At 49.2% G+C, this 15,890-nt stretch overlaps 1 protein-coding gene across 1 annotated transcript; it reads right to left on the bottom strand.

The window, feature by feature from the left end:
* Positions 1-8,099: 8,099 nt before the first annotated feature.
* Positions 8,100-10,262, bottom strand: LOC131207784 (uncharacterized). Its single transcript, XM_058200414.1, has one exon. It carries the CDS (start codon positions 10,260-10,262, stop codon positions 8,100-8,102), a length of 2,163 nt encoding a protein of 720 aa, XP_058056397.1.
* Positions 10,263-15,890: the final 5,628 nt, after the last annotated feature.

Below are 15,890 nucleotides of genomic sequence, written 5' to 3' on the forward strand. Positions count from 1 at the left end.
TTCTTTCATTTATGCCGGGCCCTGTACAGTACGCCGTGTGTGGAATATTTTTGATGCATAAATATTTACATGGACAGTGGTTAGGTAAAACACCACTAGCCGTCATGTTAGGGTCAAGCTGGCGTTTGATGAAGGAGCATCGCATAAAAGAAGGCAGTGAGGTAGTAAATCAACGATAGTAGCCACTCACCCGTCCTGGCTTCCCGAAACAGCATTCCAAAATAGTTCGCCTGCTGTTCGTGTAACTAAATGGCGAGTAGCTAAGTGCACCGTACTCGCCTCGTGTGCGTTTCAATTGGGTATCTTATTTCGTCGATTGTTCATCGCTGTGAAACCGATCGCAGCTCGGTGCATTGTTGCTCGGCCCTTACGGCTAACTGTACCGTATAATGAGCACATGTTAATGAGCACCATTTGGCATTCCTCGCGCACAGTGCGCGAATGACTGCCGAGGAGGCTCGGTTTGCGTGTGCAGTTGAAGCTCGTCCATCCCGCGGCCTCTTTGTGTCCTGTTGGTAAAAACCGGTAGATCCCGCCCGTCAAATGGCAAATGAAAGAAACATCTCCCGCACATCTTGACTGAAATCGCTTTTCTCACGTCGGCCGCTGTTTACGGCCCCGGCGGTGGTATAAAATCTCATCAAACTTCCGATTTTTTACGTCCGCATCAGCATCAACGGAAAGAGCCATCCGCCAATGGCTCCGAGGCTGGCGGCGGGATTGATTTCCTTTCTTTGAGGAAGAAATTTGCATTGTTGAACCACATAATGGGATGGGAGTACGCGCCATTATCGCCTCGCAAAACTTTAGTACACTGCGAGTGTCTTGCGAGAAGGGGCGCTTTCTTGCCCCCACCTTGGGGAGTTTTCCCACTCGGAAATGGGAGAATTGGCACTCCTGGAGACCAGCATTGTTCCTTCGGGTGGGTTCGGTTTTACAACGGACAACGACGACGACCGGGAGTTCAAAAGCTGCGACCAGCCTCGCATACTAATTACGGTCTTTTGTGCGCGCAGGCCCCAGGCCGCTGGTATGTCCTTTCATTTGCGTAGAAATTAAAATTTAAAACCAGCCACAGCCCTAGCTGCCGTTGGAAATCTTCGACCTCGACCGCGGTAAATCTAGGCAGTGGCGAGTAATTACGGTTTCGGGTTCACTCACGGATAACTTAAGGGTCTAGGAAAGGTTTGAACTTTGGTACCTAGGGTTGTGGTACTTTTCTCCAGCACAGGTTTTTTGTGTGTGAGGTACTACGGTTGAAGGAGTAGACAAATCTGTTTTTTCACCTTGAATTGAGTGATCGACTTCTTTGGAAGAGCTTAGGTTTTTCCTTTTATATTTTTTTAATTCGTACCGTCGACACTTACTTTCAAACTTAAAACTTAGGGACAATCAAATTAGAATATGCAACAGTAAAAGCAATCAGATGTGATAAAATAAAATAGATACTACTTTTGCACTGGTTGCGTTGAAGTTCAGTATAGGCGATGCACGGTTATAAGCTCTAGCGATATTGTTTAACGGGTTAGTCCTAGAGGAGGGATGACGAGAGTAGCCATCCAACTGAATGACCCGCTTGGGGACGAATACCGAGCGAAAGACATTGTTCATTATAACGAGGAAGATTATTAAATGCTAATAATTATGCCAACCAAAGGAGTTAGATTGCGTTGCAATTTGTGTTGGTTTTGCGAGTCACATGTTTTTCGTTTTCTTATGATGCTGTAGCTAATTTCTAATAATTATTACTACTGCAACTGCTCTCACTATTACTTTACTTTAGAGAACTACCTCACAGGCCCAAGGATGTTGCACTGAATTGTGTGTTCGAATTGGAGGTTGCGATCGGTCACATCCCACGGGGCCTTCCGGCGTTGTCCGTTGCAATCCCTAGCTGCATCGGAGGCCATAAATAAATGTAGGATTTTGCACCCTTCAACACCGGCTCGGTGAGCTCATCCCGATTAGTGGCGGCAAGAGATACGTCTTTTTCTGTGCTCAGCCCGAGTCCGAATCGCGTCACCATAAACTAAGCGGGGCTGGTTCGCGGCCCCGGGGCAGTGCGAAGCCAGAATGCCGTCGGCACCGCGCGGACAGCATAAAAACTAACCGTGATCGATGGTAAACTAACCGAGATGATTGGTGGTGCTGGTGAACGGCGAGGTCGCTAGTGCATAAATTTGCAACCATTTTGTCACCACGGTGCCACGGTGCCACGCTATGCTGCTCGCTCGGCGACGGCGTGCGCGGATCTTGGAAGCATAGTTTCGCTTTTTATGTATTCCCCATGCTGCTGGGCTGGCAGGGCCCCCGTAGCTGATAGTAGGACCGGTGGAAAGCTAATCGTTTTTCAATCGATCGTACCGCTGATCGAAAGTGCAGTCGGCCGGCGGAATCAAGATGCCTCACGCGTGTCGCAGTGCATCAACAATATGCTTACCTTTCTAACTGCTGAGCTGCGTGTGTTTATAAATTCCCTCTTCGTTTGCTTTCAGCTAGCTGCCAAGCTGCTGCCCGGAACTGAGCCGGTCCTGTGGATTGAAGCGTGTGTGTATTCTGCGATTGTCAGCGGCAACGAGCAGCGTGGATGCTGCCGGCGCCACGTTCAGAAGTGCATCGGTTTCGGTCGAGTGGAGAAGCTGGTGCTGATGGTGCCCGTGATTACGATATACTTTAGGTGATTCGATTCGCGATGCGTTCTTACGACAAGAGTTGCTAAAATGTGTTTAAACTTCTGAGCTGCATTCGGTTTGAATTTTCCAATCACAAAGTGCAATAGTGTCGAGTTAGTCGCCGAGTGCGCCGAGTGGTAAGTGTTGAATTGAAACGCAACAGTGGACCCGTTAACGGTGTAGTGACGGGTGTTCGGTTCGGGTGTGACCAGCCCTAACCCTCCGAAAGTGAATCTATTGATTGTTGGAAGTAATATAAAAACCGAAACTTCTAAACCCGTCCAGTCGCCCCGTAATTAATTAGTGCAACCCTTGTGTAACCCGGTGCAACCGGTGCAGTATGGTGCAGCAGCAAACGCGAAGCTAGTGCCGAAGGGTGCAGTGGCAGTAACAACACGAGAAAGCTGCCGCACGAGTGATGCAATCGAACGGCTGCTGCCGTTGGCCTTAAACGAAATCTCAAGATCAGTCTGAAGTGACTCTGTGGCAACCGGGGCCGGGTGGTTCGTGTGGAATTGGACGAAGGGCCGTGGGGGCTCTGGGTGGTGGTCCTCGTGTGGTCCGGTCTCAGGCGGGCCGATTGAAAAGGGCTTTCGGTGCGATCGACCGGTGCGAGCGCAATGGCAGTGTCCTGCCCGGAAGTTATGTACGGTGCATACTATCCTTATTTGTACGGCCGTGCCGGACCCAGTCGCCCGTTTTATCAGTATGAAAGGGTAAGTCTTTGTACTGTCGACTCTTTATTGTTATTGCATTTGGCGTAGTTTATGGCGTATCATTCTGGAAAGCAGAATTCTATTACCTTCGAATTGCGGTTCCCACAGAAAACAAAAAAAAACTAACCGATGGCACCGTTCATTATTGCATCATTAAAGGTAACGAGTTTTTAACGTTGTGCCCCCGGGCAGAGGCCTCATAGATTAGACGCTAATTAATCAACCTGCAACCATTTAAAGGAGGTACTAATTTTATCAACTCCACATTTCCACGCTCCCGGCCAGCCCAGCCAGCACCGGTGGGCCGCTTGCTGAACAGGTTGTCTAAGCCCAACAGTGCTTCGATTTCCTTCGTGTATACACACAAACACGCACGGACCTCCCGATGCGGATTCAGGTTCTCGAACCAGTTCCGGCCGTTCGGAACCGGTAGCGATATGGAGATGTTCGCGGGACCGTAAAGATGCTACTGGAGCGATTAGTCTACAACAAAGTTGTGAACACGTTTGGCTCGGCACGCCTGTGTGTGCGGCAAAGAGCTTAGCTTTACTTTAAAAAATAAACTTCGGCCCCCTGGAGCGAAATGGAAGGGAAACTTTTTCTCGCAGAAATCGCAGGAATATTTTGTGCGAACTTCCCTAATGATCGCAAAATGAACGCTTCACGTTAAAAAACCCTATAGCTCTGCGTCCTATGGAAAGACGTCGCCGAGAAGCGTTTTTATTTATGGTGACACTTAGCACCTCGGAACTAGCACCGAGCCGGGTCAGCCGGGATGGTGAGGGATATAAAAATGAAGGCCAATCCGTCAAACGAACGGGTCGGTGACGCCACCACCGTCACCTGGTTAAAAGTTTTTGTGAGAATTTATCAGCGCACTAACGTCAAGCGGTTGGAAAAGCGGCGGGGTGAAAATGTAGTGCACCGAGGTTATGCTTTTGGCCCTGCCGATTGATGCCCCTGCCGGTAGCTCCCTTCATACCGCAGCATACCGCAGGCGAAACCACCGGCTAACGCCTCGGCCTCGGCGAGGTGCAGGTTATCCGACGACGTCACATTTGTTGCATACTCTCATAAACTATGCTTCCGCTCGAGAGGTCGATGGTCGAAGCCGAACATTTCGCGTACATGCGCATATGGGGCCCATGCCCAAATAATGTGGATTGTTTGAAAAGAAAAGTATGAATGCGAAAAGAACATTAAAAGCTCTACACGAGCTGCGGTATAGGAGAAAAAAAGTGAGCGTCTTAAACATTCTTTAAAAAATAAACAAAGTTAATTGTCAACCGATAATGATGATTTGATAAAAGGCTGGCTAAAAAGTAATCCATTGTTTTCTCAGTAGATTACTTTAGTGATCGATATCTCGCGAAGTATTGATCGTACAGTTTCCAGCTCAAAGCTGGTTTCAAGATCGCTGAAATTTTGCATGGCGTTTATGGTACCGATACTCAAAGTTGATCGGGATGCGAGTAATCGGAGCATAGGTTAGGAGCTAAAGATCGACCGTAAAACAGTTTTAATCCAATTGCGCAAAGCTAGATTGTAAAGGAAGCTCGTTGTTTGGGTGTCATCTCAATTACCACAGAAAAACATGATTGATTGAATTTCCAATGGGAAATGGGCACAGTTCGATGCTAGCTATTGACCAAAAACGGCCAGAATCGGCTAACAGAAAAGGTGTTCTATGACAGGGAAACGAAATGTCACGCATCTTGCACGTCGCTAGAAAGTCCGGGAGCTTGGTTGGGAAGTTTTAATGCATCCACCGTATAGTCCGGATCTTGCACCAAGCGATTGATACCTTTTTTGCGCATTACAAAATTTCCTGAATGATGAAAAATTGAAATCAAGAAAGAATTGTGAAAAAGATTGCTAGAGTCTTTCGCCAATTCTATTCGCCACCTTCTATGAGACTTCTATGAGAGAGGCGTTCTTTGGGCAACACATTTTTCAACAAAACGGTGCATATTTGACGAAAACTCGACAAGTGAAAGCATCATAAATAAAGTTATGAAGTACACGCAAAATAATGGATTACTTAAAGTTAGGCACGGGATCCTTAGAACGGAGATTTTTTATTTAATAAAAATGCAGTTAAATATTTGTTTTCTCCCATTTAAAACGATGCACGTTTTGCAAAACAAGAACCTGAGAACCAATTTTTAGTGCTGGTGCACTTGCACGAACCATAACTCATCTGACGGTTTGTTAACATCAGTTCGCTATGTGGCCCCCGGGGGGGCTGATAAATTCCTTCGGACGCATGATAGTAAAATATTGACTGCACCCAGAAGTCTGACTGGGGCTAGTCTGCTGGTGGTGGTCACACGTGTTGCTGTGGGGATGAGGAGAGCCCACCAAAAAAAAACCATGAACCTCCACTCGGGCCAATAACTGCGGTGTCCTTGCACTGCACTGTGTCATTACGAGGAGGGCTCTCGGATTCACAGACCGCTGTGACAGACGGCTTGCATTGCGATGCAGTTGCAGTGCACCACCGCGCACCGGGCACACTTTCCCACTCTCGGCTAGGCCCTCGGCTTTTTATGGACCGTACGCACCGTCAGCCGCACGTTACGCCGCTGAGTGGCCGTCACGCGAACCCCGCGCCAAACCCATTCGCAGGAAGTCGGCTGGTCGGCAATCTGTGGCGAATGGGAAATATTTTTATTGCAAATCGGCCACAATTGCACCAATCCATCCTGCCCTGTTCGCGCGAAATGATTTGTGGCTCTCAGGCTGATAAGCTCGTGCCTCATTCGGGGTGGCTTCGAGGTGGTAAATCTGAGCCAACGATTGTGCGTTTGACTTACTTTAAATCAGCCAGCCACTTAGTAGCCTCTTAGCGGTGGATCCCCGGGAGACTTACGGCGTTTTCGGTGGCCCCACCGAAAGTGTGCGAATTAAATTACGCATCCGAAGCCGCACGGTGGAACCAGAAAACCAACCAATTGATGGCTTTTTTGAAGTGCCCATGCTGCGGTGAACTGCGCTCGACGATTAATTGAATCCGATTGGGACCGAAATTTGTTGCGTTTCATTTCCCCATTTCCGGATTGCAGGCTTTCATTAATACGCCGCCGCGTAATGAGTCGCGGGACCCGTCGTCCGGAGCGACAATTATGTTTTTAATTTATCAAATTTACTGCCTCATTCACTCACGCCGCGTTTTGATTTCTCTCCTCGTTCGGTTGGCCCCGGAAATCCCGGACGACAATTTATGCACCGCGAACGCGACGTGATAATTTCGCTGTATTTATTAGGCAATCCGAATTAGGGTTGCAGTGCGCTTGGGCAATCAGAAATCAGTTCTAAGCCGCCTCGCGTAATTGATTGGAGTCGGAGTCATGGAGCCGAAATTAAACCCACCGTGCGTCGGTCGGTGTTTGATTGATGTCCTGGCTGGGGTTGCGTTGAGTTGCCAAACTTCACACGCAGAACGAAAAGCTCTTCGTGGCCTGCCTATTCGAGAAACGAATGCGCCCCGGACGAGGCGGATGTGCCCCGCGTTTTTCTTTCTTCCAGACCCCAGGCGTATTAATATTTAATGAGTAAATTAATTATTAATTTCACCAAGAACACGAACACAGTGGCCGGGCGGCCATTTTCAAGCGTTGATCCGCGGACAGCTCGGATCGGTTGTTGGAAACCATTTTGTTGCCCTGAGGACGACCGGAAAGCCGTGGTGATGATGAGGATGACGCTCGCTGGCTAGCTGGTTAGCTGGCCGCTCCTTGTTTGGGCCCATAATTGGCCCCCCGGGGGGCGAGGTGACCGGAAAAGGGAATTAATTATGCTCTCTAATTACGGGCAGCCTCGGAGGGTTTCCACGAAACCGCGGCCAACGGAAGCCATCTTGTGGCCGGCGAGAGAGAGAGATCTGAGAAATAGTCTTCCACCATTTACGCACCATTGTGCGTGCGGCCATTGTTTGCTAATTTGTCTGTGTTGGTCGGGAAGCCCCGGGAAAACCGGGGTTAGGGAGCCGCTCCGGGCAGCTGAAGAATGCGATTACCGGGCGCAGGAAGGCTGCTGTTTCTGCATCTATGCACTCACCGTCCCGTATCAGCCAAATTACAACATGATAACGGACGATCCGATACGGGCGATCCGTTGCCGAGGGCGCAGCAGCAGCTGGTGTGGCTGGAATTTTGATGAACCACCAACACCACGCCAGAATGGCCCCACAAGTGGAAAACACTGGAGGATTCATAATGAAAAACCAGCGCGTGAGGTGCGCATTTAAAAAGCGATCAAATTATGCATTCGTCGTCATCGACAACCACCGCCGAAGGGGTAAGTTATTGAAAAACCCGTGGAAAAAAAGAGGGGCGAAAGAAAACATCCCGCAAGGTAACACCGCCAGGAACAAGGTGCTAGTATTTCTGCGCACCCGTAACGGTTGCATTTTAAGCGGTTCCTTCTTGTTGTCCGACACACGCTGGCCATTTCGGAGGCCTTACCGGTGGGAAGGAAGCACATTGTTTTTACACTGAATATGAATTACATGGCCTCCCGGCCGAGAAGGGAAGCCCTCCTGGAAGTCTGGCTGGCTGTTCTTGGGCTGACTAGAAGAAGCTCCGATATCCTATGGGACGCATAATTTTATGGACGAATAATGCAACAATGGACTAACAATTTACAGACTTAACTTAGAAACGAAGTTCCAAAGGCTGGCGGTTTCGAAGTCCACGAAACACGGTTATTCCTAGTGGCCTCCCACTACGGCCTGTAGGTCTTGGGAGATCCTCTTGATCAGTCGCTGACGTAGCAGCCGCTGCATTTGCTGCCAGAGTCGCAACCGTTTCATGACCGTCGGTATCAGATCCGTTTGGCGGAAGAACGACTCCTCCGGACCGTCCCGACGCTCCACCGCGCTCAGCAGCTCGTAGTCCGGCTCGTAGCCAATCGTGCGCAGGAAGTGATCGAACTGGACGGAGCAGAAGTTCTGGTAGATCATGTCGATTTCGAAGTGACGTCGCTCGTCCGGCGTCATCGTGGCTCCATCTCCGAACGCCATCCGAAAGATGACGTCCAGCTTGGGTACCCGGGGTGCCGGGACCACCACCGGAACCTCCTTCCGATGAAGTCGCGATCGGCGTGGTTTAAGCTTTCCCGCCGGCTTCGGTGGACGTGGAGCTAACGAGCGGCTCAACTGTGCGGCCAGCTGACCGATACGATGTTGCTCATCGGCGGCCCGGGTAGCTTGCCTCAGGAGTAACCGACGCCGGAAGCGGACCTGTTGCTCAATCCGACGACTTCGATCCGCCGGCAGTCGATCGAAGTCGGCCAACAGACGGAGGACGATGTCGAAAATGAACCCGAAACAGACGCCAGCGGAAAGCGTCACGGAACCGAGGCGCTGGTCCGGGGGCAGCAGCTTCCCGTAGGCCACCGTTACCAGGGACTCAATTTCCCGGGTGCGCCCACTCTGGACGCAATCCTTCAATGGGCCGTCCACGAGCTGGCGGAACAATTCCCGCAGCTCGATCGAACGCTTCTGGTGGGACCGGCGCCGCTCGGACGTGTCCTGGATGAAGCGCCGGATGGATTGAATCTTTTGCGCCAACATCCGCTGCGTGTCGGCCGACTCCATTTCGGCGTTGGTCTTTACCCAGTTCATCAGATCCAGCCGGGACAGGAGCGTCATGGAGTTGGTGTTAAGTTCGGCCACACCGGCCATTAGCGCGTCGCTGCTGGAGAACGCCGCGTGGATCGGTTTGTCCTTGGCCAGGTACTGCTCCTCGTAGAACCGCTTCACGGCCCAGATGTCGTTCCCTTGGGCGATGTCACGGAGGTTCACCACATCGCGCCGGGCGATCGATTCGGGGAAACTTTCCAGCCGCCCGGTGGTCGTGTCCTGGTGGATCCAGTCGTGCCGTTCGCGCCACTCCTTCGGCATGATGAGGTACTGGAAGTTCTGGAGCTTCAACCGGCGCACCCAGACACTCTCCAGGTGCACCACGTGGTTCCAGAGGCCCGTCATTCTTTGCCGGAGGCCCCGTAGGTGGCGCTCCAGCTGGGCCGAGGTTTCAAAGTACGGCTTCATCGTGTCCAGCACTCGCATGGTCGCACTGAAGCGCTCCTGACGGATGGTGGCCATCGCCTGACGCAGCTCCGCGCATCGTTCCGCCAGCTGCCGGTAGCAGTCGGCCTCCTCTTCGCGCTTGCTCGCCTGCCGCAGGATGTACTCGCGGTGATAGAACGACTCCAGCCGTCGGCGGCAGGACTCGCGAAGCTCGGCGATGGCATTGGTGCGCAAAAAACGGCGAATCCGCGACCGGTGCGTCAGTTCATTGCGATAGTGTGCATCGAGCTGGGTGGCCAACCGTGACGGGTATTGCTTCCGGCACGAGCTCGTGCCCAGCAGTTCGGCATCGAACGGAAGCTCGGCGACGTGAAGCCGTCCCGGCACGTCCTGCCAAGCCCGAGACCGTGCGGTGTGGAAGCGGCTTCTATTCACATTCCGGCCCTGGCGTGTGGGCACCGCGTACGGATTGGCATAATCAACGTACTCTGCCGTTGGGATCGTTCGGTCCTTTGGCTGGTGCACTATCACTTCCGGCTCCACCGCGAGATTCTTGTTGCGGAAAAATGCCAACGGAAATTTGCGGCCATTCAGCACGATGAAGCTACCGGATGCGTCACTGGTCGTCGGGTCGAGTGTTGCATCGGAGGCTGCCGGCTGGAGATCCGGCTCGGCGGCGGCGGACGTCCGGTGTAGCCAATCGTGCTGCAGATTCCGGAAGAAGCGTTGCTCCAGGATGTCCCGATAGGCGGTGCGCAAATTGTTCACCCGTTCCTCGAACGAACCGCGGGCCGATTCCTTCAACTCTTGCGATCCCGAACTGGACGTTTCGGTGGAAGCCATTTTCGGGGCCTTTCAGGACGAAACAGGACGCGGTGGTTGTTGTTGCGCGTTGTGTTCGCGTAGGCTACTGCGTTTAATGAGTTGATGTGGCGGCTTTTTTATGGGGATCGCATCCCTACGCGATTGGGCACTTCACTAAAGCCTCCAATAGTGAACTGTGATCCGGGAGCATAGTGGCAAAACCGACACACTGTTCATTGGACGGTCTCTTCCGTCAAGCCATTGAGGTTATTGCGGTGACTAGGCTCAAACATTCTCGAACAGAGAAAGCACGAAGTTGCTCCTTCAGATATAGTAATTCGGTAGTTAGTTAGCTCTTCCAAGTTCATTAACGATAAATGGTTGGAATAAAGAATTAATTAAACTGAGGACTTGTAGAATAATCTTAATTTTTCATCTGATCCGTGCTTCATTTGAACATATTTTTTCCAATGCTATAAAAACTAACCAAGCAAGCCTGGCACAAGCATCTTGTTAAGCATTGTCAAAAATGTGCTCAGTAAAGTGTAAAGTTTTGAAACGAGTGTTATCCAAAAATTTCAAAAATAATATTTATTTAAATTGTACGGATTGTACAGGGTGCGTAATCATGACAAGATATGTTGAAATGTTAAATAGCAGTAATTTCCGCTGTGATGTTAGCTTTCAGTTCTGCAATGGTCTACGGTTGACTGGCACAAACCTTACCCTTCAAGTAGTCCCACAGAAAGAAATAAGAAGAAATTCGGCAACAATAAGCACACGCTGTTTTCATAGTTTTCACAGTTTAACGATTATTTTTAATTTACGGCGCCACCATTTTTTCCCGCTTGGTTGGCATAAATCGATCTATGACTAAAACGGCATAAACTAAACTCTTTGAATCTGGCTGATTTTCCGGAATCGATTGAACGATGGTTGAGTTATTAAACATTTCAATGTGTCGGGTCATGATTACGCACCCTGTATAAAAAATTATTGAGCTGAGTCTTTGAGTCTTTGTACGTTTCATTTCCATATCCGTAAGTATTTCGCAGCTTCTAGAGTCATTTGGGGAGAATTGGTTAGAACCTCTGTAGCTAGTAAGCACGTTTATATTTTCTGCCATTCTTCACGAGTCGTGCCATCGTGAAACTCTGGGAGTTACTCTTTCGGGTGGAACGAATTACACCATTTACGGACGTTCTGCCACCTCGTCCCATGGTGCCAATTTCATACCCGCCCGCCAGAGGTGTACCGTAAAATCAACCAACCAAGTGTGGATGTGCATGTGAACCGCACGGAAGGGGCAAAAAACCGGCAACCATAAATGCCAGAAAAATCCATCACAAACACTTCGCATTCGCAACCGCGCATTTTTGCTATGCATTTTGATCCATTCCGACTGACAAGCTTCTCGTTTCTAGAGCCCTGTTTGGGGCGCAGGGCACCCAGACACAACGATGGTGTGCTTAATTAATTAATCAAAATTCTTGATCCTGGTACGGTGGGTACGGTGTGTACCTTCACCAGCGGCCAGAGCCCGGTTCAACTTCAAAATATCTATTTCTTCACCGCGCTCGGATCGGGGATCGCTGTCTCGCGTGGTCTCGAATGCGCCCGAAGTGCCATCAACATTTACCATCGAGGGAGGAAACTATGCGCATGATAGAGTGACGTATGGGACACCAATCGAGGAGGAACTTAGAATTCCGGACGGACGGTAGCCCTGGATCGGAAGCGGTCATCAGCGGACCGTACGTAAACGATATCTGTCACCTGGTGGCGATGTGTAACGGTGACCAACTTCAAGCTGCGGATCCTCCGCTTCCTGCTAGACGGGTGGTGGGGTGATGACAGGCGGTGTCAGCGGACTCTTGATCGTTTCATCAATTCAAGGATTGGCACCTGAGGCTTTATTATTATGGTCCGCGACCCCGTGGCCGAGCGAGGCGTACGATACGCACCCAGGTCCTTATATGAATTGCAGATCACCATCCGCCTTCTGTGGACGGATCGACCGACACGAGATGCTGGCGGCAGTGGCGGTGATGGACGGAACGGCAGGTGGTGCCGCTACAATGGCGATGAGTGACAGTGTCTCGTCGAACCGTGTTTTCCACCGCGTGCCTAGCGATGCACTTGGAACTAGACAGACAGAGAGAGACCAGTCGTCACCAGAATCGTACATTCCTAGAGAAGACTTCCGAGTTTTTTCTCCGCTAATATGAATAATGGTCATTACATTTTGATCACGCAAAAACTAACGACGCTACGTAGAACAGCGATGGAAGGTACGACTTATGGTAACGAAAGTATTTCACTAAAAATATCTCAGATACTCGTTTTAGGTAGGCCAGTTTACTTGGTGATTAAAAGGAATACTACGAGCCAGGAACAGAGCTAAGAACGTTAGCAATGGCTCGGAACTATCATGGCTCTGCAATGAACTGATGAACCGGTGTCTGCAGACTTGGTTATGGATATTTCAATTTGTACTCAACACTAATGCCATCCAAATTGGAATTAAAAATGTGACCGACATAGACCTTTCCATTGAATTTTATATTGCCACAGATCTGTTTGATCCACAACATACTCATTTTAGCTGGCAGTTGAAGCAATGGCAATATAATTCAAATATAATTCAAGTCTATATGGGCTTGAAGTCTGCACTAAAATTGATGATTGACCACACGCGACAGCGATTCTTTCCGCGGCCGCTCTAAAGGAGGTAACCCTACTGGGTAACGTGCGACAAACCGTCGCAACAATCATTCCATCATCCTGCCAACCTCCATCACCTTGGCTCGAGTTGAAGGCCCGCAACGATGGCGATGGCGGGCTGTTATTACCGTTGGACGCGGTGCGAATTATATTAATTTAATAAGAAAGATATCGATAATTTGTTCTTGGGCCACCGAGGGTCCAAGTTTGTTTGTATTGTTTTTTATGCTCCCGTATCGTGGCGTGTGTAACCAGTCGAAGAAACGGTCCACGTGAGCCGTTCGATCCCTACCCGGTTATGGGAGACGACCGAGCAGCAGTTCCTGGAGCCGTCCATTCCGGGAACCGACCTTAGCAACCCCATGCCGCGGCGAGCCAGAGGGTGAGGTGGTCCAAGAAAACCGGTCGTGCCTGAGCCTTCGATCCGGTGTTTGTACGCTGTGCGCGTTTCGCATCTGGATTGCCTTGCGTTTCTGCAGCTCTTCTGCAGAAATGCAGCCAGAGGGCCAGATGCGTGCGCGAGAAGCTGTAACTGATCAGTCAATCAAAATCCTCTCCTCCAAATCGCGACGCTCCGGCCAGAATTCTTTGTGCACTCCCCTCCCGGATTATGCTTCCGCGGCTGCCAAGGTCTATCGCTTAATCCATCGTCTCAGCACAATTAATCGTCTCAACGTCAAACGAGCCGATCGGCACGTTAGAGGGACGGAAAATTGCACACCTCAAGGAATTAGCTGATTTTCTGCTTCGGTCGAAGGCTGGAGGTTTCCCGTCTACGTCTACTGCCCTCGAAGTAGCGATTTTCCGACTTTCGCTTCGAGTTTTTTGTGTGAGCCTCTTGGTCTCGCTTGGCCATCGCCTATCACCGCCGGTTTAACTCAAGCACCGCTCAGAACCGTCGACGGAATAATCAATTCCGTCTCGGGAAACGCGGGTCCAATCGCGAAGCCCGGTGCGACCAGTTTTTCTCTTACTTTCTGCGTCGGCCAAGGTGCCGTGTGCGATGCAGCAGCTTTCAACCGTCAAGAGCCAGCCAGCGTCAACCTTTTTCGCCGATTGTCATCGTTTAATCAAGATAATTGACTAATTGACTGGGTTATCGCAAGATGCGAATCTAATTGAGCAACGGCGTCGGGGCGCCCGGAGCAGACAGAAAAGGGTCAACACAAGGATCCCCAGACACAGAGCGCCTCAGCGTCCGCGTGAGACAGTACTTGGTTTACTGATTAATGGGTGATGGAAAAATTTAAACATAACTAAATAGGCAACAACAAAAAAGTAACAGAATATCATCAGGCTATCCGGACACCGATATGGTCACGGCCGGTGAAAGGCCGATGGGGTTTCGTTTTCAAGCCGCCGAAGCAGTAGTGTCCGCTCTACACCGGGACTAAATAAACAACTATTCCTATTGCTTCACTATTGCAGTGGCGCATCGATGCGTATCAAATTAATTGTGTGTCTGCCGTGATATGGGTGCGAAAGGACAGGTGACGGCCGGGGTGCAGCCACGTTGTCTGGCCATCCCAAGGGACCATTTTCTTTTCAATGCAGCTGACAGCCGATGGGGTTGTGTGTTGAATGTGAATCAATAGAGCAGTCATTTTGCGGAACTCTGTCGAATGGTCTGCGGAAGTGTGATGGTGAAAGTATCCCTTTCGAATTGTTTCGTGTACAATAATTTAATTTATTGACCATTATCTTCATCGGCTAATTTTAGCCTAAAACTCTTTTTAAGTTACGTTTATCTCACTTTCCGTTACTCGTTATTTTTTTTCGATATTATCTTCAGATGTAGTTCTGATAGAATAGTTGTACGTACACTTTTTTATGACGTGAAGATATCCATGTACGGAAAGAGATCAGAAAAGAATTTTGCTCAAATCTTGCTCAAAACTACATTATTCCAAAACCTAACATGTTAAGCTTTATACACAACAAAGTACAAAGGATAATGGTTGAGGAGCCAAGCTCAATAGTTTTCGGGTTAATGTAGTGTATTTTGTAATACGTAAAATGTGAACCATAGAAAACCCAAGAGCAAAAAACCGATCGATCGTCGATCAGTGACCAGCACCCGCGTCTTGCAATCGGTTAATTGAATGATAATTTATCATTTTTTGGGCGCTCCTTCTCCTTCAGCTAGTCAAGTATTAATTTTCGAACCCTTATGCTCCCGCAGCGCACGGAATGCAGTCAGTGATCAATCGAAAGATCGTGCACGGTCAAAAGTAAAGTTGGAAAGCAAAGTAGCATCAGGCCGAGCCGAGAACCAGTTGCAGGGTGTCCATTTTAAAGCGAAACTTGAATTTGTTTCTTGAACGTGTCATAATCGTGAGGCGTTAGCTCGATCGCGATCGCGTTTCATGCAACTGTTTTTTCGCTGTTCGTGCTAGACTTGCTCAAAGTGATTAATATGTTTAAAAGAATGGATCTATGCAATGATATCATAGGGGTGAAAAAGTAAGTCATCGGAACCTGATCGCACCGTGGAGTTGCCGTAATCATCTGGAAAGTTACACCTTACCATTAAGGAATTCGAATCATAAAGTGTGCTCGGTAGTATTGATCCCATTCCCAATACTTCAAGTCAATTCCAATTCAATAGGATTTCCAATAGCGTTGAATCCAATTAAATAAAAAAAAGGTTTTTTCTAAAGACCGTTTTTATTGAATAAAAACATTTTTGTCCATTACGAAAAAACTATACAATGACTCCGAAGGAGCTAATCTAAAACCTCAAACGAATGATACAAGTAACAAGTGGCGTCTATATTTTGCCAATTATCGTAGGATTTATTTAGAAAACATTGAGTATTTTGCTCCTATCTCTAATACAGCTTTGGTTCAAGCTGAGGTGCTCCAGACGGTATCTACTTTTACATTTACATACATTTCAATCTTTTCCTCCACCTAGAGCGCAGTATTCTTCTATTGTTTTGG

Source organism: Anopheles bellator, chromosome 2, assembly GCF_943735745.2.
Source record: "Anopheles bellator chromosome 2, idAnoBellAS_SP24_06.2, whole genome shotgun sequence".
NCBI classification, from domain to species: domain Eukaryota; kingdom Metazoa; phylum Arthropoda; class Insecta; order Diptera; family Culicidae; genus Anopheles; species Anopheles bellator.

Excerpts from the sequence above, each read along its gene's own strand:
- LOC131207784 (XM_058200414.1), bottom strand. The coding sequence starts at position 10,262 with ATGGCTTCCACCGAAACGTCCAGTTCGGGATCGCAAGAGTTGAAGGAA.